Source organism: Crocuta crocuta, unplaced genomic scaffold (assembly GCF_008692635.1).
Source record: "Crocuta crocuta isolate KB4526 unplaced genomic scaffold, BGI_CrCroc_1.0 scaffold87, whole genome shotgun sequence".
Taxonomy (NCBI): domain Eukaryota; kingdom Metazoa; phylum Chordata; class Mammalia; order Carnivora; family Hyaenidae; genus Crocuta; species Crocuta crocuta.
The window spans coordinates 4,560,293-4,584,976 of NW_027532166.1; the positions used below are offsets into that span (position 1 = coordinate 4,560,293).

General features: G+C 33.3%; 1 protein-coding gene and 1 non-coding gene across 2 annotated transcripts in view; both read right to left on the reverse strand.

Annotated features, from left to right (window-relative positions):
- LOC144242001 (syntaxin-binding protein 5-like) overlaps positions 1-24,684 on the reverse strand; it is a 258,927-nt gene that overhangs the window by 99,224 nt on the left and 135,019 nt on the right. Inside the window, exons 6-7 of the mRNA XM_077776752.1 lie at positions 24,071-24,134; positions 4,253-4,336 (exon numbers count right to left, since the gene is read on the reverse strand). Coding sequence (XP_077632878.1) covers positions 4,253-4,336; positions 24,071-24,134 — 148 coding nt within the window. The remainder of the gene's footprint in view (positions 1-4,252; positions 4,337-24,070; positions 24,135-24,684) is intronic.
- Positions 22,521-22,626, reverse strand: LOC144242021 (U6 spliceosomal RNA). Its single transcript, XR_013338275.1, has one exon. It is a non-coding gene; the product is annotated as a U6 spliceosomal RNA (small nuclear RNA).

The following is a 24,684-nucleotide window of genomic DNA, read 5'->3' on the forward strand; positions in this document are numbered from 1 at the left end:
TTGTTCAGGTCATACAATTCAAAGCCAAGGGCTATCTAACCACAAAAGTCACAGTCTCAATCATTTTACCATATTGGCTCTGTCATAAATTATTTAATTGGCTTGGTAATTTAGGGTTTAAAGAAGAAGGGTTTAAAATTTTTTTTATATTTCTAATTTCTCTCTGTGTGAAATACATAAAATTAAAAAATAATTATTCCAGTTTCACATATTGTTTTATTCCCACAGTACCTTGTATAAAGTAGATACTCAACATCTGTTGAATGAATAACAATGTTATCACATATTTCCACAGCTTGGTATTCTTTCTAAATGATAAAGTTTATATGGACTTTTGATAATGTGCTAATAAGCACAATAAAGGGAAGCTCTAGTAGACATAAAAGCTGAATGGATATATATAACATTACCCTTTCCTTAAAGGAAATTTCAAAATCGCAAGATAGGAAGACTGAAATAAATGAATATTAATAATAGTTATTATTTGGAACTTTTATTTTTAGGTTTATATTTGTATACACACATATACGCCATATACTAAGATATTTAGTATTTAAAACTAATTTATTGTTTGTTTTCCTAACAGTATTATTAGAGTTATAGATAACTGATGGCTAGAATAATCATTAAACATATTATAAAAGAACATAGGATATGAGCTGTACCTCAAGATAAGTAAGACTTAATTAAATGAAAAAGATACCATGAAACTCTGGACCAATTTTCTCTGTTCATTACTAGATAAGCCTTTTTTTTTGCCAGGGTTCAGTAGAGGCAATTGGAGGAAAACACTCTTCATCTTCTCTTTTGCTCATTCTCACTTTTGTAGGTGGCTCAAGGGAAATGTGTTAACTTGATGAAACTCAGTCAACATAAAGTTCTCTCAGACTACTTTGCTATGAATGATGGAGGCAGAGAGATCATCTCCAACCCTAACCCTGCTTCCTATTTTACTGAATTTCTACCTAATAGGGAAGACAAATACAAAAATAATAGCTACAACATAAAAGCAAAATAAGTCTAAGTATCATAAAGTACCTTACTTAATATATGCTTATAGGTAAGAATGGCCATCTAAAACCAGCTAGTTATTAGAGAGTGTCAAATAGTACAGTAGTAAAGAGCTGGCATTTGAATAGATTTAATGGAGAAGTATCCAGTTTCTATCAATTTGATTATATCCTACTCCTTTCTTAAAAAAAGGACTTTAAGTGTTCTGAAAAAAAAACCCAACAAAACAAAAAACAAACAAAAAACCACCCAAATATAATATAACTAATACAAGAAGAATTTAGAAAGATAGAAAATAAAATATGGAAGATAAACCACTAGCTAGTTTGGTCAACTTGGCAGTCAACAACAAAAAAGAAAAAGGAAACCCAAAAAAGCAGATACCAATATGGAAAGAGGAAAAACAGCGGCTACTCAAGGTATTACAATGTTATCCTCATGTCAAACTCTGAGGGTTTTTGCTGTGAGTGATTATTTAGAAATATTGATGTAATGAAACAAAAATGTCACAGCTAATGTGGGAGTAAATTCATATAGTTATTTCTGAAAATCATGTTGGCTTTACAAAACACACCTTTCAATTCATCAATGGCTATTCATCAAGGAGCTAGGTAGGTAGTCCAAATAGCAGTTCAGTGGCTAAAAAGGTAATAGGATTTTGATATGCAAAAGAGGAAAGAAGGGAATTCATGATAAGGGATTAGCTGGAACAAAGGCTAGGAGGTGGAAAATAAATGGTATGTTTAGGAGACAGTAATATGCCTGAAGTGTGAGGAGTGCTTATGAAGATTCATAGCATTAAACTAAAGGGAAAAGATAACATTGGGATCTTAAATCTCCTGTCAAGGAATAAAGATTTTGTACTTTTGATAATTGGGAGACATTCAAAGTTTCTGAGGTAGAGAATTAAATGATCTATGTCTTAAAATAATAATCTTGTTAGTGAAAGATATCTTACCTAAAAAGGTAAGATATCAGAGGAAATGCAATTAGTTAAAAGGCTACCATAGTCTTGTAGGCAAAAGTTAACAACCTAGACTAGAACACTGAATGTGGGAATGAAAAACAGAGGAAATGAATGACAGACAATATAACAGAATCAAGAGACTATAAAACTGATAGCACATGATATATAAACAAAAAAGACCAAATATGACTCTGAAGGTTACAAACTAGGATAATCAAAATTTAAAAACTGAAAAAGAGAACACAAAGCAAGGGTTAGGTTTTTAAATGTAAATTCAGTGTCAATGAGATATTTATCTGGGCTTATTTGATAGATTGTTAGATATATGGATCAAGAGTTCAGGTGAAACGTTAGGATTAGAGATACATCGATTTTAAATTTATTAACATAAAATTGATATTTGAAATGATGGGAGAAGACCTGACTATAAATGAAAACTGGGTGAGAAACGAAGAGGGTAAAGACAGAATCCTGAAGAGTATCTATAGTTTAAAGGAAAACTAAGGAAAGAAGTGATGGAGGAAGGAGAAGTGAAAAATGTAGAAAGACACAGACTAAGAAAGAAACAATTTTAAGGTTTAATGAGAAACCTGAAAGACTATGAAGGAGTCACTATTTAAGTAATCAAGAGATCATTGGTGACTTATTAGAAATCATTTCATAATAGTATTACAAGTGAATCCTAAAAACGAGAGGTAAATTGTTGAGGAAAGTTTTAAAAGTTTGGCAGTAAAATGATATATATAACTATCTCCATTTAAATAATAGGATATATAATTATGCATCAAAGTAAATAGTATATATGTATATATATGTATGTGTAAGTCAATATTTAATATGACTTTTAGGCATAAAGTAGGTGTAGTCTAGTACTCTACTGACTTAAACACTGTTAATGTTGATTTGAACATTTCTTTGAAAAATTACTATTGCTCACTTTTTAAGGTTAGAACGCTTTCTTTTACACTGTTTGAGGCCATAAAAAAGTAGCTGATTCAGCATTTTGCTCTGGATTTCCTTTTTCAACGGCCTACTCTATTTCCAATTGGCTAAATACTTAGATAGTATTTGTACTTTTATCTAGCTATGAGTCATTTTTATATTTTATGTATTTAACAAAAGAAAAATCTAGCTTAACTCCCTAGGGCCTTCTCTCCTTATGATTCAAGATGCACTAGAAGTTCATCACACAGAGCATAATTGTATAACATCACCTGCCAGAGTACCTTTCACCAATCATGACCAAATTACACAACTGAGTACTTCTGAACTCATTATGTCATTATGACAATTATCTTGTATATGCCATAAAATCTTAGTTTGCCAGAATCACTAAGAAAGGAATTGGGGGTGTGTGTGGTTATGAAATAGCCAACAGCCTCTATCTTTAAGCATCAAATTTAAAAATTCAACTGTTATGAAAGGACAGGAGGTAGAACATGAAGATATGTGTTTTTTTTTAAATTTTTCTATTTATCTCAGCATTGTCTTAAATTCTTCTGCATTCTTCCCATTTAAGTGCAGGTGATACCCGCAGGTGATTATTGGCCTGTATTTTCCTCCTAACTCTCCCTACTTTACCATTTTAAAACTGAATTGAGAGTTTACATGATCACATTTATTCCCACAACTATAAGAGATAATTACCCTTTTTCACTTTTTGCCCCAATCTATCTTCATATTAGATTCTTCTGAAAGGGGAAATCATCAATGGACTAGAATCAATCTTTAAACAACTAGAGTATCAATGCAGTCTATTCCCTGATAAATAGCAGCTCATTGCTCTCTCTAAATGAAAACCTCAAGGTCTCAACTATGTACAATAAAACTTTCTTCAAGATCGTACTGACTCTTATTATTAAATATAATATTTAGAAAATCAATCTTTATTCTGAGAATGCAAGTATTGTATGATAAGGGCTTTCAAACTGACCTCTTAAATTTTTTGCCACAGAAAAATAATTTTCTAAGGAAGTTGTGAATAATGTCTTTAAAGATCTAACCATGGAACCTAAAGAAGGAAAAGGATAGATATTAGGCATCAATGTACATAAGATGCCAAAAGGGACCCAAAAATAGTCAGTCAATGCAGAATTCTCATTCAGGAGAACCACCCAGAGTTAAAACTTGTGCAAATGCCAACGGGCAATATGAGGCACTGGGTCAGAACCAGGCAGTTTCCCGATGATAAAAATCGGATTGTACAAAGCTTAGAGTAGAAAACAGGCACAAAGTTATAATACCCTTTTCAAATCTTTAATGGAAATCACTTACCTCATCATAATAAACTCTCAGTTCTGCTCTTTTAGATTTCAAGTCCCAAAATACTACAGTACCATTTTCATAACCTATCAGCAGCTGAAAAATATTAGAACAATTGTTTTTGTAATTCTAACATTAATTTTACTTGATCCAAATAAAGTTTAATGTTAATACAATAAAGTAAAATACTGTAAAACACAACTTTATTTAGAATATCATTTTTTCTAGAGCCTGAGTATAGATTTCCTACATTTAAAAAAATGGCAAATAAACTCTACTTCAATATAAAATATTTACCAATGAAATCTGCTTCGTTCCAAAGAGAAATTGAGGAAACATGTAAACATTAAAAAATGACAAAATTGGAACAAAGAAAAATGGGATAGAAAATGAAAAAACAAAAATAAAAGATGAAATAAAGGATGAAATGAGATAAGTTTAACACCATTCAGTTCTATGCACTTCAAAAGTATGGCCACAATTTGGTTTCTAATTTCTTTAGATCAAATCCTATTTTCTCTTTGACTTATATATCTTAAACTGGTGATTTATGAACCCTAAAAAGTACACAAAGGTATTCTAGAGATTCACATCATTAAAAATGGTTGATATTTATTTAAAAATCAATAAAGACAACAAAATACCTATCTTTATATTAAAACAGAAGTATTTGAGAACGGATAATCATTAGTAGATGATCATATTCAATAGTATATGATTATATTCAATTCACTCTGCTAATTACTGCTAGCCATGCTGATTTTTATTATATAATTCTAAGTGATTATTTTTAGTTATATTCTGTTAAATTTACTCTGTCATTAATTTAAAAAAACAGGAAGGATAAAAATAGGCCAGGGCTCAAATAATGATAATATTTTCCACAAATTTGCCTTAATATGATTTTACTAAAATCCAGTAGTAGTATTTTTCTGATGAAAATTCTTACACAGTAAATAAAAATGTTTCAATAATTCTTTTTTTTTAAATTTTAATGTTTTATTTCTGAGACAGAGAGAGAGACAGAGTGAGAAGGGAGGGTCAGACAAAGAGGGAGACACAGAATCTGAAGCAGGTTGGCTCTCAGCACAGAGCCCGACGCGGGGCTTGAACCCACGAACCGTGAGATCATGACCTGAGCCGAAGTCGGGCACTTAACGGACTGAGCCACCCAGGCACTCCTCAATAATCTTAAACATCAGTGGTAAAAACAGAAAATAGAGTGGTGGTTATAAGCTACTCCTATATCGCATCCTGAGACCTAATCACTTACCACAACATTTTATAATAGGACACAAAAAATGACAAAAATAAATGAGTTAGTTTTAACAGGAAATCTAAAAGTTTCAAATATCAAGTCATGAAATGCATATTTTTGAAGCTATAACATGTTTAAAGGTTTTACTTTTTACTTTTAACTTTAGTTTTTAATTAAAATTTTTTATTTGAGTACAGTTGATGCAGAATGTTACGTTAATTTCAGGTGTACAACATAGTAATTCAACTTCATTATATGTTATGCTATGTTCATCACAAGTGTATCCACCATCTGTCATCATACAACTCTATTTCCCCTATCATTGACTACATTCCCTATGCTGTGCCTTTTATTTCTGTGACTTATTCATTCCATGACTGGAATCCTGTATGTCCCACTCCCCTTCACCATTTTGCCCATCTCCCACCCCTCTCCTCTCTGGCAATCATCAATTTGTTCTCTATACTGTTTGTTGTTTATTTACTTGCTTTGTTAGATTCCACATATGAGTAAAATCATATGGTATTTGTCTTTATCAGTCTGACTTCTTTCACTTAGCATAATGCCTTCTAGGTCTAACCATGTTATCACAAATGTACCAATCTCATCTTTTTTATGATTACATAATATTCCATTGTCTATATATATCACATCTTTCTTATCCATTTATCTATTGATGGGTACATAGACTGCTTCCATATCTTGGCTATTGTCAATAATGTTGCAATAAACATAGGAGTGCCCATATCTTTTTGAATTAGTGTAATTGTTATCTTTGAGTAAATATCCACTGGTAGAATTTTTGGGTCATATGCTATTTCCTTTCTTTTTTCCTTTCCTTTGCTTTCCTTTGCTTTCCTTTGCTTTCCTTTGCTTTCCTTTCCTTTGCTTTGCTTTGCTTTGTTTTGCTTTCCTTTCCTTTCCTTTGCTTTCCTTTGCTTTCCTTTGCTTTCCTTTCCTTTCCTTTCCTTTCCTCTTCCTTCCTTCCTTCCTTCCTTCTTTCCTTCCTTCCTTCCTTCCTTCCTTTTTTGAGAGAAAAGATGAGCTAGGGAGAGGAGCAGAGAGAGAAGGAAAGAATCTCAAGCAGGCTCCACATACAGAGCCTGATGTGGGGATCAATCCAACAATGCTGGGATCACGTCCTGAGCCATAACCAAGAGTTAGACACTCAACTAAGTCACCCAGTCATCACATTTCTATTTTAACTTTTAAAGGCAACCTACTGAATTGGTGAAATTATTTACACATGATATATCTGATAAGGGGTTAACATCCAAAATGTAAGAACTTATACAACTCAATACCCAAAAATAATCTGACTAAAAGTGGGCAGGGAACCTAAATACACATTTTTCCAGAAAAGACATACAGATGGCCAAAAGACACATAAGATACTCAACAGCACTAATCATCAGGGAAATGCAAATCAAAACCACAATGAGATATCATCTTACACCTGTCAGAATGGCTAAAATAAAAAAGTTTTCAATATTAAATCATATAAAGTAAATTAAATCATATACAGTAAATTTTAAAATTGACTTACAAAAAATTTGAGCTTTACATACTAAATTAAAATAAATGACATAACTAGCTAAATTAAAAAAGTTGAAAGTAAATGTAAAGTTTAAAAATATTTGTTAAAATTTATATAACATCATAAACATTATACTAAGATGCCTTTTAACTTCAACAACTCTTTTTGCATACTATAGAAAATGATGTATCATTAACTATGGAATCTATGGAAAGAAGGTTTGTCAGTCTAAAGAGTTCATAAAACCTCACTTAGCAAGAGAATGAATAATATAACCTTTCAAAATTTGAGATCTAAAATGTAATGAAATAATAATATAAAATACTATTATATTTTTTCATAGAAACATCTGAATAGTTTTTTGTTTACAAAACATTACTAGCAATAGCCACAGTAAATCACAAAATATAAACTGCCTAACTTCAAAATGTCATACATTACTGAGATAACTATACAACATTATGATATAATAAGTATGAAAAATATTAGAATCACTTAGAGAATTGTAAAAGAGGAAAGCAGCTCCTGATACCCAAGAGACATCTGACAATATCACTCTCTGATCATGATGAATCAAGACAAGATCAATCTCCAATTATGTCTGACCACACCAAAACATGAATATCACCCCGGTCACAAAAATAGTATTTTCCTATTAAGTTAGATCCTAGATTCTCTATATATTTAAGATATATAGCTAAGAGAGTATGAATTGATTCATTTTTAAATAAATTTCTTTTATCAGGAATACGTGTTTAATAAATATTTTTATTGAAGTACAGTGAAAAGCACAGAAATTATGGATGTGTCATAATTTAATGAATTATAAAGTAAATATACCTTTGAAACTATTACCTGGATCAAAAAATACAATAGAAAAAGAAGAAACAGAATATAAATATTACAAGACACTCAGAAACCTATTTCATACCCTTAATGAGCCAACATTTCTGTTCTCTTTTTATGTTCTAAAAGTAACTACTGGTTTCTGGGGCACCTGGGTGGTTCAGTTGGTTAAGAGTCTGGCTCTTGATTTTAGCTCAGGTCATGATCTCACAATTCATGAGATCAAGCCCCACGTACGACTCTACACTGATAGTACAGAGCCTGCTTGGGATTCTCCCTCTCCCTTTGCCCCTCCCCTGCTCATGCTCTCTCTCAAAATAAAATGCACTTTTTTAAAAAATAAAAAATAAAAGTAACTACTGACTTCTAACACTATAGGTTATCAGTATCTGGTTTTGAATTTTATATGAGTGGAATTATATATTAAATATCCTTTTCTGTCCTGCTGCTACTTTTGAACATGATATGTATAGCAGTAATTCACTCAATTTTACTATTGTAATAGTATTCCATTGTTTGGGTATGACAGCATAACAATTTATTCATTTGACAGGTAATATAGTAATGTTGCTATAAATAAGCTTGTATATGTCTTTCAGTGAATATGCATATGAATTTATATAAGGTATATACTGATTCATGGGGTAAGAATATGTTTAATATATATTCCCAAGCAGTTTTCCAAAGTGGTTGTACCAATTTTTATTTCTGAAACCTACATATGAAACCCCCAATTCTTTCTCATTTTTTTAAACTAACATTGTCAATAGCTGCACAATGGAAGAGGTGTATGATAGGCATCTTTGTCTTATTTCTGAATGCAGAAGAAAAACATTAATTCACCATTAAGGAGGATGTTTTCATATTTTTGGGTAAATAAAGTTCAGAATAATAGAGTTCCTTTCTTCTGGTATAACAAGAAATTTTTACTTACCACAAAGGGAAGGTTAATTTTATCAAATATTTATCTTTTTATTGTCATATGCTTTTTTCTCCATATTTCTGTTAATTTGCAAATTCCATTGATTTTGAAAAGTTAAAACAATTTTGTATTCCTGGGATGAATGCAAATATATTGTGTGCCTTTGTGCCTTCTCTTTGATTCTTGATCAGACTTGCCAGAGATGCATCAGTTTTATTAGTGTTTTTGCAGAATTAACTTTCATTTTCTAACATACTACATTTTTGTTTTCTGTTTAATTTTTGCTTTCACATTTTCTATTAGAATTTTCTAGACAAATAGAACTGGTAGGATGTATCTATAGACAAAGAGATTATAAGGAATTGGTTCATGCGATTATGAAGGCTGACAGGTCTGGAAGGGTTAACTGGTAAGGTTAGTTGGCAAACTAGAAACCCAGAGAGTCAATAATGTAGTTCTAGTCTGAATCTAATGGCATGAGTACTAGAAGAATCAATGGTGTAATCCCAATCTGAAGACCATCAAGGCCCCAGATCCAGGAAGAGCTGATGTCCCCAGTTTGAAAGTAGTCAGCCTATCTTAGAGGAAAGTCATCCTTGTTTGCTTTATTCAGGCAACTGATTCGATGAGGCCCACTCACACTAGGGAGAGAAATCTACCCAGTCTAATTGTTTGAATGTTAATCTCATCCAGAGCAGTCTCACAGAAACACCAGAATAATATTTGACCAAATATCTGGGCACCCCACAGTTCAGCTCACGTTAACACATAAAATTAACCTTTCACATCTTTATTATCATTCTTCTACTTTCTCTGAGTTTAATTCACTATTTTTCGATTTTAATATTAAGATAATTGATTTACAGCTTTTCTTCACTTTTTTAATAAATGCAACAAAAGCTATACATATCCCTCTAAAACACAGCTTTAGCTTCATTCCTGAGTTTTAACATATCATTTGTATTGGTATGTTGTATTGTAATTTAACTTAAAATATATTCTAACTTCAATACTGATTTCTTGTTTGACATATGCTATTCAGAAGTATAGTGTTTAGTTACTAAGCATTTAGGACATTTCCTATTTAGTTTTATTGATAATCTTGCTAAATTCTGCAGGGGATGAGAGAATATACTATTATTATAATCCCCAGAAATTTCTTGAAACATAATTTATGGCTCAGCAAATGTACAATTTGGGTAAATACTCCATGTATACTTGAAAATAATTTATGGTATGCAGGTGTTGGGTGTAATGTACTATAATATGTCAATTAAGTCAATCATGTTCAAATTTTCTTAATCCTCACTAATTCTTTATTTGCTTACTTATGTTTCTCTTTAAAAAGCTTTTTTAATGTTACCTATTTTTGAGAGAGAGAGAGAGACAGAGTGTAAGCAGGGAATAGGCGAGGAGAGAGGGAGACAAAGAATCCAAAGCAGGCTCCAGGCTCTAAGCAGTCAGCACAGAGACCGATGCGGGGCTCAAACCCATGAACCGCGAGATCATGACCTGAGCTGAATTCAGACACTTAATCGCTTAACTGACTGAGCCATCCAGGTGCCCCTGTTTACTTTTGCTTCTTATATATTTGTGGTGGTATTAGAAAGTGGAGCCTCTGGGAAGTGATTAGGTTTTAAAAGTAGAACCTCAGAGGTGCCTGGGTGGCTCAGTCTGTTAAACATCTGACTCTTGATTTCAGCTCAGGTCACAATCCCAGGGTAGTGAGATCAAGCCCTATGCTGGGTTCCATGCCAGGCGTGGAGCATACTTAAGATTCTCTCTCTCTCTTCTCTCTCTGCCCCGCCCTCTTGTGCTCTCTTAAAAAAAGAGGGGAGTGGAACCCTAAGGAAAAGGAGCAGTGCCCTTATGAAAGATACTCTAGAAAGCTTTTTTTCCCCCTTTTTTCTATATGAGGACACAGAAGTGAGAAGATGGCCATCTTGAAATTTGTCTTTCACTAGATACTAAATCTGCTAGTGCCTTAATCTTGTACTTTCCAGCCTCAGAACTATGAGAAATAAATGTTTTCTAAGTCATCCAGTCTATAGTATTTTTGCCATAGCAACCTGAACTAAGGCATCTACTTTGTGTGATATTAGCATAACTATACCAGTTTTATTTGTGTATTTGTTTTTGCTTACGGTTTATATGTTATATCTTCCCTCTCTCTTTACATTCAAATTTTCTATAATCTTAAGTTTAGAGCATGTCCTTGTAATGGTGCCTGGGGTAGCTCAGGGGGTTAAGTGTCTGACTTTGGCTCAGGTCATGATATTGAAGTCCATGAATTCAAACCCCACATTGGGCACTGTGCTGACAGCTCAGAGCCTGGAGCTCGCTTTGGATTTGGCGTCTCCCTCTCCCTTTCTGCGCCTCATGCTGTCTCTCTCTCTCAAAATTAAACATTTAAAAATATATTAAAAATATGTCCTTGTAACAACATATCATTGTTTTAACACAGTCTAAAAATTACTATCCTTTAGCCTGTTTACATTTAATATAATTGCTGTCATACTTTAGGACTAATCTGTCTACTTGTTTTATATTTGCCCCATCTGTTTAATATTACCTTTTCTTTTTATGCTTTTAAAAATATATATTTGATTAATATTTATTTATATATTGAGAGAGAGAGAGAGAGTAGGGGAGGGCAGAGAGACAGGGTGAAACAGAATCTGAAGCAGGCTCCAGGCTGCAAGCTGTCAGCACAAAGCCTGATACGGGGCTTCCACAAACCACAAGATCATGACTTGAGCTGAAGTCAGACACTCAACCAGATGAGCCACTCAGGTGCCCTCCTTTTTTACTTTAATAATTTTGTTATCTCTGTTCTCTACTCTATTAGCGTATCCAGATATAGAATATATTTATTCTTTTAGTGTTACCCACATGAATATGAAATGTTTCCATGACTTACCAAACTATAATATAAATTAGTACTTATGTTACTTTCTAGAAGCTATAAGGACCTTAGAATTTTAAACACTTCATCCCAACTTTTGGCCTATTTTTAAGCTATATATTATTTCTCAATTATATTACACTCCCAGAAGCTATTATTATTGTTATAAAATATTCCCTAGATATATCCATATTTTTTCTTTATTGCTCCTACATCTCTCTTCTTTTACAATCAATTTCATTCCCTTAGAGAATTCCTTTAGTGTGGGGAATAAGTTTAGGAATTCTCTGAGCTTTCATCAATGGGTTAACAAGGTTTAGGAAGAAAGCATCTGAGAATAAGGCTGAAAGCACCCCAGCATAGAACAAAAGCAGAAAGCTGCTTCCACAGGATGAAAGCATCTGAGAAAAGGTAAACAGGGTAACAGACCATGGCAGTACGGTGAAATTGCCTGCAGCTAATTAGCAAAAGAGAGGTGCCTTGTTGACCCTGAGGTAACATGCTCTTCTTATCCCCCAGGCAAGTTAAGATAAACAGAAATGACTCCTGGTGCCTGCTGGAAACAGTCATCTGCTCAGTGCCAGGATTTTGTTTTGTATTGACCCAAACCCCTAACACTGCACATCTTTAAAATCTCCTTTCTCTTATGCTTGAGTTAATGATCACTGTTTCATTGTCTCTTTCTGGACATCCATCACGTTTGTAAGCCTTCTGATCCTAATAAATGTGGAGCAAGGACCCTCACTCAGGGCTGTCAGACATTAGCTTCTCTCGTATTCAATTCTTCATCTGCTTTCTTGCTGGACAAGAGAGAACTCCAGACAAAATCTGTGACATTTTATTTTTTCATTAGAGCAGATTTGCTATTTATTATTGCAAATTATGTTAAATTGCTGTAATTTCATGACAATCTTTTTAAGGGTGTTTATGTAGAGCATAGAATTGTGTAGGGTTTTTTTCTATGGATGCTTTTGTCAGTACCTTCACATGATCACTCAATTGTCTTCATTTTCTATTTTTCTGTTAAAATGTCTGCTATTAGTCTTATTTTTTCTACACTCTGCTTTTAAGATTATTATATTTGTTTCTGATATATCTAGGTGAAGTTAACTTTTTGTTAAGTTTGCTTTGAGTCTGTAATGCATCTCAGATTTTTTATATCTGTCATCACTTTGAAAACTTAACATCCATTCATTTTTCAAATATTACTGCTGTCTCATTCTTTTTTTCTTCCCCCAGGAGTCTAATTACACATATATTCCACCTTTTCATTATGTCCCAAATGCTCTCATCCTTTTGGCTTACCATGCTTTCATATGGATATTTTCTTCTGATCTATCTCCCAGGTCATTAATTCTTTCTTCATCTGTTTTTTCTGCTCTCTGTTGTACTTTTCATTTCTCTGCTAAAACCTCCATCATTTTTAGTTTCAATCACACTCATTTTAAAGTTTGACTTAAAAATTTATGTTTGATAACTGATATTGAATCTCCTGGTGGTCTGTCTCTACTTCTAGTCTGTTCTCTTGGCTTCTGGTAAATTTTGATCTTTCTTATTCTTTTTTAAAAATGTTTTATTTATTTTTTGAGAGAGAGAGAGAGCACGAGCAGGGGAGGGTCAGAGAGAGAGAGAGAGAGAGAGAGAGAGAGAGAGAGAGAGAGAGAGAGAGACAGACTCTGAAGACAAGCTCCAGGCTCTGAGCTATCAGCACAGAACCCAATGCGGGGCTCAAACCCACAAACTGTGAGATCATGGCTGTAGCCGAAGTCAGTCACTTAACCAGGCACCCAGGCACCCCTGATCTTTCTGATTCTTTTACACACCATGTTATTTTTACTTTAAGTATAGAGGCTAAGTATGGGAGAAATGGAGTGATAAATAAAGGCTCTGAGTGATGTTTTCTTCTTCCATAAATGGTTTTTTATTTTGTCAGTCAGTTAGACTAATGCAGATCAACTTAACCCCAAAAAGGATTCAGATAATGTTAAAAATTTCACAGTCATTCAGAGGACTGGTATATTTCCAGTTCAACATTACTTGTAGGACATATTCCTTTGGAGCCACACTTTAGAGTGATTATCAGGGACTTTTATTTTTGGCAGAAAACTCTGCTCAGCCTCTCAGCCAATAACTTTCTGTTTGGTTACTAAATATCTTAGCCATTCTTTTCAAATAGGAAAATCACTCAAAGAGTATTTCTGGACTTCTTTCTCTAGAATCAAGAACTTAGAAATCTTTGCTGCCTTGGTCACTATCTGGTGTCTTCAAACAGATTTTCAAAAATATTTTATCAAGATTTTATAGTTCTCAGTGGGAGGACTGATCTGAAATAGGATTATCTTCCATTATCAAAAGTGGAAATATAGTGGATGTTAAATTTTATTCAAAAGACATTTTCAGCATCTATGGAGATGATCCTAATATTTTCCCCTAGATCTGTTAACAATAAAGTATATTAATGGATTTTCTCATAGTATCCATCTTTGCATACCTTGAATAAAAAGTGTTTTGTTTTTGAAAATTGTGTTGGAGACTGTGTCCTATATTTTATTTAAGACTTTTCCATTGATATTAATAAATTCAAAAATCCATGTTTTATTTTTGTGCAAACTTTATCAGGCTTAGTTGTCACACATTGTCACAAGTAAAAACAATTTTAGGGACACCTGGGTGGCTCAGTCAGTAGAGTGACTTTGTTTCAGGTCATGATCTCACATTTGGTGAGTTTGAGCCCTGAACTGGGGCCTCCACCTTCAGCATAGAGACTGCTTTAGATCCTCTGTCTCCATCTCTCACTGCCCCTTTCATACTATCTTAAAAATAAACATTTGTTTTCTTTATTGTTTTTGTGTTTCTTTTTGAGGGAAAGAGAAACAGAGCACGAGTGGGGAGGGGCAGAGAGAAGGAGACAGAGAATCTGAAGCAGGTGCCAAGCTCTGAGCTGTCAGCACAGAGCCCAACATGGGGCTGAAGCCCACTAATCATGAGATCATGACCTGAACCAAAGTCTGACGGTTAACCAGCTGAGCCACCCAGGTGCTCCAAACAAACATTAAAAAAAAAACAAGTTTTTCCTTTCTTTAATGTAAATTTTTTTTAATTTGAGAGAGACAGAGAGAGAGAAAGTGTATGTGTGTGAAAGCAGGAGAGAAGGATAAAGGGAGAGAGATCAAGAATCTTAAGTAAGCTCCAACTCAGTGCAGAGCCCCATGCAGGGCTTGATTCCATGCTCCTGGGATCATAACCTGAGACAAAATTAAGAGTCAGACACTCAACCAACTGAGCCACCCAGGAGACCCAATATATATATATTTTTTAAACTATACTCAGAACAAGGGTGGGTAAACTTTTTCTCTAAAGGGACAGATAGTAAATCTCTTATACTTTCCAGACTATGCAATCACTCACACACACACACACACACACACACACACACACACACACACACACACACCTTATTTACAATAACAGAACGCAGGCCAAATTTGTCCCACTGTAGCACTGTATTATTTAGTACTTAAAAATTTAGTAAAATTTCCCTGTAAAATCATCTGGGTCTGGTACTTTTATTTGTACATAGTAATTAAATAACTTTCTCATTTCTCAAACTTCCTATCTCTACTGGTGTCAATGTTGATAAATTTGTTTCCCTGGGAAATTACCAATTTCACCTATGTTTCTAAATATATCTGCTAGAGTTGTGTAAAATAATTACATCACATTAATTTGGATGTTTAAAAATTTCCTTGCTTTTAGTGTATTTTTTCTCATTTTGTGTATCATTTGTGTAACTTTGTTTTTTCCCCTCTTTTTCTTCATCAGATCAGATAGTAGTTTGTATACTTTGTTTATGTTCTATGCAAAGAAGTAGCACATTAAATTTGTAAAACAGCTTAAAACAGGAGAACTAAGTCCATAAGTTCTGCATTTATCTTTATATTTCTCTTCTGCTTCCTTTTGCTTTATTTTCTTATTCTTTTTCTAGCTTTTTGGTTTCATATTGGATTTATTTACATTTCTAATTTTATTCATACAAGTATTAAAGGCTATTAAAGGCTATGAATTATTTTATAATTCATTTCATTATATTTCATAGAAATTATATTCCATATTTCATATGTAGTATTACAGTATTGTTAACTTTTATATATTCTTCAGTTCTGGTTTTTCTTTTCTTTTTTTTTGGTTTTTATTTTCTTTTTGACATAATAGTTATATAATAAGAGTTTTAAATTTTCCAAGTGGAAAGGAATTTTTGCTTTTGGATTTTTTATTATTATTTCACTCTATATGAATGAGCAATCAATTACAGTGCTTGGAAATCGAAGAACTTCTTTATCAGATTACTCAAAATCATCCCTAAGTGGAGATGTAATTGAGCAGCGGTCAGTGTCTAGATATTACCAACCAATCATCTGACCTGTGAGGCAGGCCTGAATTCTGTCCTCCTCCATCAGCTGGTTTTAGGTATCCCCTACCCCATGAGACCATATACATGGGTTGAGAGAAAGGCTTTGTTGCAACAGATGTAATTCTTAGACCCCTATTTATCTAATTATGCCTTTTAGACAACTGAAGGCTGATTTCCTGAATATACCACTTCCATTGTAAAATGGTTTTCATCAGTTCCCTCACCCATTCCTATGACTCAATGAGTATGATAACATCTAAGTCATGTTGGACAACTCCGGTTACATAGTCATTTGGTGTCCCATGATGTTCAAATGCCAGGAATTGCTTTGAAAATGAAGAATAGCTGTTTTGATTCTCTTAATGAGCTTTCCAAAAGACCATTCTTATCTACCAGGTACATTAAGCTCTATTAGGTCTGCTAGATCACAGTGGTAAGGTGGACTGCAAAGCAGCTTGGGAATCCTTTCTTCTTTAGGTCCCACTTACAACCAGCAGTAGTTTTGGATAATCTTTAAAAACGATCTGGAATAATAATTTTCAAGTCATTATATATTATTATCTAAATCCCAAAAGGCCTATCGAGTGATATGACACTTTCCAGAAAAGTGTATGCTTTACCTTAGAGGAGATACCCCTGCATGTCCCCAGACCATTAGACCCTCAAAATCATCACATGTAATACAAGGTCCTAGATCTTTATGGGATTTTCTTCACACCCTCTGACATGATCTTTTGAGCTACACAGGTACTTGCGGCACTATCTGCTCACCAGATCCAATTAGTATTACATAGTAAAGAAAGTGAACTAGTATCCTTTCTAAAAATACGTTAAGACAATCAAGTGTCCTTAGAACTATGTTATGAGAGATTATGAAAAATAACACAGTCCTGAGGGGAAATTATGAAGTTATACTGCTTTCCCTTTCTATGAAGGAAGATGCTTTTGATCTTCTCTGCTGATATACTGAGAAAAAAGAGTTCACTAAATCAATAATTGTTCCTCATTAGACATAGGCTGTTACTGATCTGCACCTGCAGAAGTATCAACAGCAAGGCAGCTGTGATTCGGGCAATCACTTGGTTAATTTTACAGTGGTCTACAAATACCAAGCTCAATCCATCTTGTTTCTTGCAGGACCCAGACAATAGAATTCAAAAAGTGACCACTACTATTGTATCCTTCAAGTCTAACTGTGCTAATTTCTGCAACTTCTCCAGAAATACATCCTAGCTTTTGTTTATAAGAACAGCAGGGAGAGACAAATTTTAGGAATTTCCATTTGTCCCTTCCAATTGTAATGGCTGTAATTTCAATGTCAGAAAACCATTAAGAGAATTATGCAGCTTCTACACATATCTTTACAAATTATACAACTGAGGTGTAAAAAAACTGGGTGAGTCTGCATACCCATTGAACTTACAATGAGATACACTTGGGTCAAAACATCATTTATTACCTAGTGACCTAGTTCTATATACCATGACTCTAACTGGATGATGACATTTTTTGGATCTTTTGATATTAATATCTGCTCCAACCCTATAGCTAATAGTACTGAAAAAGTAAAGTTACTTCTGCAAATGACCACAGATGTTTTTTATAATTACTATATGTACTTATGGAAGCACTTCAAGGTCCTTCCTCAGGGGCAAATGGCTTCTCCCTTTCTATCAATGGGCTCTAGATCTTAAAGCTGACTTATATCTGGAAACCTGATAAAGTACTGTGAGTTTCCATTTCAGTGGTCAATGTCAAGAGCTGATTTTTTTCTGCTTATGCAAATCAAACAACATTTCAGTCAGCTGGTCACCTAATTTTGCTCCTAGAAACAGCATGATATATTAGCTATTACCATAGATTCCTGTACTACCATCCAGGCTTACTACTGGTTATGGTAATTATGTTTGTATTGCCAGATGGTCAAATATTACCATCTGGCCCCTACCAATCCTGATATTTAATCCCCATAGATACTGTGGAGTCTGGATCTCTGCCATCATCTCCTACTGGCAACAAAAGCCAAAACAGGACAACTCCTATGAAACTTCTCAAAAAATGCTTGTACTCATCTTTCTAAAGCACTCCTTATTAGGTTAAGTGAACACAGTGTCCTTAGAGCCTCCCAAGGAATACAGTCAGAAGGTGAGTTGCCAGGACAAATATAATATATCCATTTAACATTCTCACCTCCTTGTCTTCTGACCCCTTTCTTTAATACTATACCTCTCTACTTTGTTTATCATTACACCTTTGTTGAGTCCAGCCTTCAAAGAACCATCTCAACAAATGATTAGGACCAATTCCAGGTGTCCTTCTCAGAGCATTAAATCCAAATTATGGTTGAGTGCCCCCAAGTAAATGAACTCTCCTCTATGTAGCCCCTATGTTCAAATACTTAGAAACACATTCCTGTACACTTCGTGACTAACTATCCAGTTCCTAAATTCCTTTGGTGGGGAGTGGGTTCATATGTAGTGCCTATTTCTTCCTGGAGGAAAACTTATATGTTAGGCTGTGCTGAAATCTAAGATCTGATTCTAATTATTTGCCTGAAGGTAATGATATTGAAGGTTGATCTTGTGAGGGTAAACATCATCAGGCAAGAAAACTACCTAATTTCACTGGCCATTTAACAAGTCTTCTAGAAAAGGGGAAACCATTCTCTGGAAATAGAAAAAGAGGTACTTCTGCTGGCCATGAGGGTTCAAAGAATTTGGAGAGGGTGAAATTCTCAGGCTTATGCTCACAAATTTCCCTATCCCAAGTTTAGTGGTTGAATAATGTCCCCCCAGAACTTCAGAATACATCCTTATTTGGAAATTGCATCTTTACAGCTGTAATTCATTAAGAATTTTGAGAGGAGGGGCATGATTTATAATTATAATTTATTTCATTATAGTTCATAGAAATTATATTCCATATTTCATATGAAGTATTACAGTATTGTTAATTTTTATATATTCTTCAGTTTTGGTTTTTATTTTCTATTTGACATAATAGTTATATAATAAGAGTTTTAAACTGCTTCTACAGTGTGTATAGTACAATAAATGTTGAGAAAAAGCCAAGATAGAGAAAGAAGAGGTGGAGGACCTACAAGATAACAAAATATTTTGTAAAGATATTATTATTAATAAAATGTAGTCATAGTACACTAATAAATAAACATATCAATGCAACAGAGGAAAAGTCCAGAAAAAAGACCCATTCAAACATGGGAACTTCATATGTGAGTGAGATTTCCTTATAAATTAGTAACTGAACTAACTATTCAATAAATGAATTATTTCTATGTAAAAACAGATGCATCCCATATCTCAAACCAACATAAGATAAATTATATTTAGGTTAAAACCTAATTGTGAAATGGAAAGCCTTAAAACTGATTTTCTTTTTTTAAAAAAAGGATATTTTCCCACAGGAAGAAATGATTTACTGAATAAGATACAAAATGTGAGAATCAAATGAGAAGACTGATAAAATAAGAATACATTAAAATAAGAAAAAACCTCTATGTGTCAAAAGGCTATTGATAGAAAACTGATGTATAAGAAGTCAAATGATTTGGAGGCACCTGGGTGGTTCAGTTAGTTAAGCATCTCGCTCTTGTTTTTGGCTCAGGTCATGAAATCTCAGTTTGCAGGATGGAGTCTCATAGCTAGCTCTGCGCTGACAAATGGAGAGATTCTCTCTCCCTCTCTCTGCCCTTCCCCTGCTTGCACATAAAGTTGTCTGTACTCTTTCTCTCAAAATAAATAAATAAACTTTAAAAATAAAAGCCAAATGACTTATTCAAGATTTCAAACATGTAGTATTCTAATTTATTTTGAATCCCTTTTAATTTTTAATTACATAATTAATACACATTATATTCTTTCATAAAAATTTTAACAAAAGGGAATATCAATAACTTTGAATACTTTCCCCAGTTCCAATCTCTAGTATATACTGCCTTATATGCAACTTTATTATTCTACAACCTTTACTTATAAAACATGACTTAAGGAGCTTTCCATATCAGTACAGAATTCTATAATACGGATATGTTAGGTTACATTTATTCAACTTTCTATTAATTGAACTTTATTCAGTTTTTAATATTTTGCCCCTTGGTAATATAAATAGGATAGACATCTGATATGAATTTTCTAAGTCATAACAAATACACATTTTAAATGGTGATAATGATAGATTGCCCATATTGGTATATATACCTATTAGTGCTGTATTTAGGTGTCTATTATTCGATTATTAATATTTTCCATTACCTAATATTATTTTTAATGTTTAATATTTTGCCAGTCTGATATGGAAAAAATGGGATATTGCATTTCCCTAGTACTTATAAGTGAGGATATTTCCTTTTCATAGCAGCCAAACTCTGCTCTCTAGACATGAGAGGCAACACGTTTTCAACTCTTATAACTGCCTTTTCTGGTAGACTTACTCTCATATTTCTAAATACATTTAAATTGCAATTTCTTGATATATTAATTAGACATTATTGATTTCCTATTATGAAAGATGAGAATATAGTACAAGTTTTTTAATATATTTTGCATGTTCCTTACTTGCCTGCTATATATGTAGCAAGTATCTCCCTCTTTATTGCCTATTTCTTATCATGATTGTCTCATTATGGTATATTCCTTAAAGCTTTTAGGTTTTATGTCTTTCCCAAGGATGTCTCTACTTTATAGTAACAACTCATTTCCTATAGTTTCTTCTAAAACTTTGAGTTGTGATTTTCATGTTTATGTATTTTCTCCATCTGGAATTTACTTCTATGAAAGGTGTAAGGTAAGAGACATTACTATTTTTTCAAAACAGATATCCAATTGTCCAACATTTATTCAATAGCTTATTATGTCTGAAAACATCTTCTCTGAAATCCAAAATTTACTACAAATGTCTGACCCATTTCTGGAATGTCCATTTAGATCTACTCGTCTTTTTGCATGCCCTTGTACCAATATCACAATGTATTGTATTACTTTTTAACAATACCCAAATTATGGAAAGAACCCAAATGTCTACTGACTGATGAATGGATAAAGAAGACATGGTGTGTGTGTGTGTGTGTGTGTGTGTGTGTGTGTGTGTCTGTGGTAGGATATTCCTCACTAATAAAAAAGAATGAAATCTTGCCATTTGCAGTAACACACGTGCAGCTAGAAAGTATTATGCTAAGCAATATAAGTCAAAGAAAGACAAATACCCTATAGTTTCACTCATATGTGGAATTTAAGAAACAAAACAGATGAACATAGGGGGATTAAAAAAAAGAGAGGCAAACCAGAAAACAGACTTAACTATAGAGAACAAACAAGGTTACTGGAGGGAGAAGTGGGCAGGGGGTAGGGGGGACAAGTTAAATGGATGATGGGCATTAAGGAGGACACTTATTGTGATGAGCACTGGGAGTCGTATGTAAGTGATGAATCATTAAATTCTATTCCTGAAACTAATACTACAATGTTGTTAACAAACCAAAATTTAAATACAACGTGAAGAAAAAATAAAATTAAAATGTTTTAAACATTTTCCTTTTATAAAATTTATAGTTACTAATTTTATTTTTCTTCTTAACTGAAGTATAATAGACAGTGTTATATTAGTTTCAGGTGTACAATATAATGATTCAAGAATTCTTATTCTTCTATTTATCTATTACACCCCTGTCCCCAACCACCTCCCTCTGGCAATCATGGATTTGTTCTGTATATTTAAGAGTCTGGTTTTTTTGCTTGTCTTTTTTTCTCATTGTTCATTTGTTTTGTTTCTTAAATTCCACATATAAGTGAAATCGTATTATTTGTGTTTCTCTTATTTCACTAAGCATTATACCCTCCAGGCCCATCCATACAGTTGCAAATGGCAAGATCTCATTCTTTTTTATGGCTGAGTAATCTTTTATTGTGTATATACACCTCTTCTTTACCCATCCATCTATGGATGGACACATGGGTTGCTACCACACGTTAGCCATTGTTAACAATGGGGCAATAAACAAAGAAGTGCATACATCATTTAGAATGAGTGGGGTTTTTTGTGTGTTTGTTTTGTTTTGTTTTTGATAAATATCCAGTACTGTAATTACTAGATCATATGGTATTTCTATTTTTAATTTTTTGAGGAACTTCTATACTGTTTTCCATAGTGGCCTCACCAATTTGCATTCCCAGCAACTGTGTACAAAGCTAGAGATATCACAATCCCAGATTTCAAGAGACCCTACAAAACTGTAGTAATCAAATCAGTATGGTACTGGTATAAGAACAGACACATAGATCAATGGAACAGAATAGAGAGCTCAGAAATAAACCCATGCTTACATGGTCAATTAACCTATAATAAAGGAGGCAAGAATATATAATGGGGAAATCACAGTCTCTTCAACAAATGGTGCTGGGAAAACTAAGTTGCATGTCATCCTTGCCCAGGGGCCATGCTAATCTTCTCTGTATCATTCTGATTTTAATATAGGTGCTGCCCAAAAAGCATGGTGCTTAGAAAACTAGACAGCTACATGTAAAAGAATGAAACTGGACTGTTTTCTTATACTATACACAAAAATAAACTCAAAATGGATTAAAGACCTTAATATGAGACCTGAAACCATAAAACTACAAAAAATGGGTGGTAATTTCTTTGACATCAGCTGTAAAAATATTTTTCCAGATCTGTCTCTTCAGGCAAGGAAAACAAAAGCGAAATTAAGCTAGTGGGACTACACGAAAATAAAAAACTTTTTCACAGCGAAGGAAACCATTAATAAAACCAAAAGGACAACCTACTGAATGGGAGAAGATTTTTGCAAATGATATATCCAATAAGGGGTTAATATCCGAAATATATTAAGAACTTATACTATACCAAAAAAACCCAAATAATCTAATTAAAAAGTGGGCAGAGGACATGGATAGACATTTTCCAAACAAGACATACAGATGACCAATAGACACATGAAAAGATGCATAACATTGCTCATCATCAGGGAAATGCAAATCAAAACCGCGATAAGATGTCACTTTATACCTGTTAGAATGGTTGAAATAAAAATCAGAAGAAATAACATATTGCTGAGGATGTGGAGAAAAATACTTTCTTTTTCTTATGAATTTTAGAATCATTTCTTTAAAAATAAGTAAATTCTGATGACACCTGATTGGAATTACGCTGCATCAATGGATCAATTTGAAGAAGTCCAATGTTCTTTCTGTTACATCAGGCAAACTTGACTTTCAGGCTCAATATTACTAGGCAAATTAACTTTATATCATTTAAAAATAAACAAAGAAGCAAACCTATACTAACTAATTTATTCAGGTGTTTTCTATGGTACTTGCAAAAAATATATTCCTGAAGAAGCAATATTTATGATGAAAGTGATGCTTCAGATATTTTCATGTTATCAACTTGGTTTCTTCAAAATCAAAAGAAAATTATGAATAATCGAAATGGATAAGGATTATTTCTATAACCTCAGAACATTTTCTGTACATTTACCTATTCATAAAATCAAGATTGGCTAATTTATGATTATTTAATCTTGGTCATTTATCATTACTAAAACTGAATAGCAGAGACCAATGATTAATGATATGGATAATAAAATTGTTAAGTTCCAGCATAGAATATTTGAAAATTGAAGTTGTTCCACATGTCCCATATCTTCCTCAAAATCCTAGAATTAAATATCACCTTTAGCTCTAGGTGAAAATAAGGACTTAATTTGGGACCATTATTAGTGTGAATAATTCATTCATTCATTCATTCATTCATTCATTCATTCATTTGCTTATTCATTCATTTAACATATTTTAATTTTAGAAAACACTGAATGCTATGAACTGTGCTATAAGTTAGGTACAAAATAAGAGCAAGAAACACCTTTATTCAAGGATGAGGAAAATAAATGCAAGAATAATGGTACTGTAATACTCACTTTCCCTTCATCTCTTGGGCTATCACTTAAATGTACAACTGGACCTGGATGAGTCTTTGTGGATCTGTTAAATCAATTCGAAATAGTAATTAAAAAATTAAAATACCTTACCATTAGAGACTGGAACAAAGAAATTACACTAGAATACACTCCTAATATTATGAGAGTTAAGCTTAGATTCATTTGAATTTTGGTTGTTTTTCTTGAACACTATCTTTCTTTCTCCTAGTAAATCTAGTAAAATAGGTGAATTTTTTAAAAAATCAGGTTTAAGAACATAGATCCATATAACAATAGAATTCTACATTTCTCTTTTGTTTTAAATGCTTATTTATTTTTGAGAGAGCAGGCATGAGCTAGGGAGGGTCAGAGAGAAGGGGACACAGGATCCAAAGCAGGCTCTGTGCTGCAGACAGCAGAGAGACCAATGTAGGGCTTGAACTCACAAACTATGAGATCACGAGCTGAGCTGAAGTCGATGCTTAACCGACTGAGCCACCCAGGTACCCTAGGATTCTTTATTTCTATAGCACAAAAATTAAATACTTCAAGGGACAATATTAATAATGAAAGTGATGCTTTAGATCTTTTCATGTTATCAACTTCATTTCCTC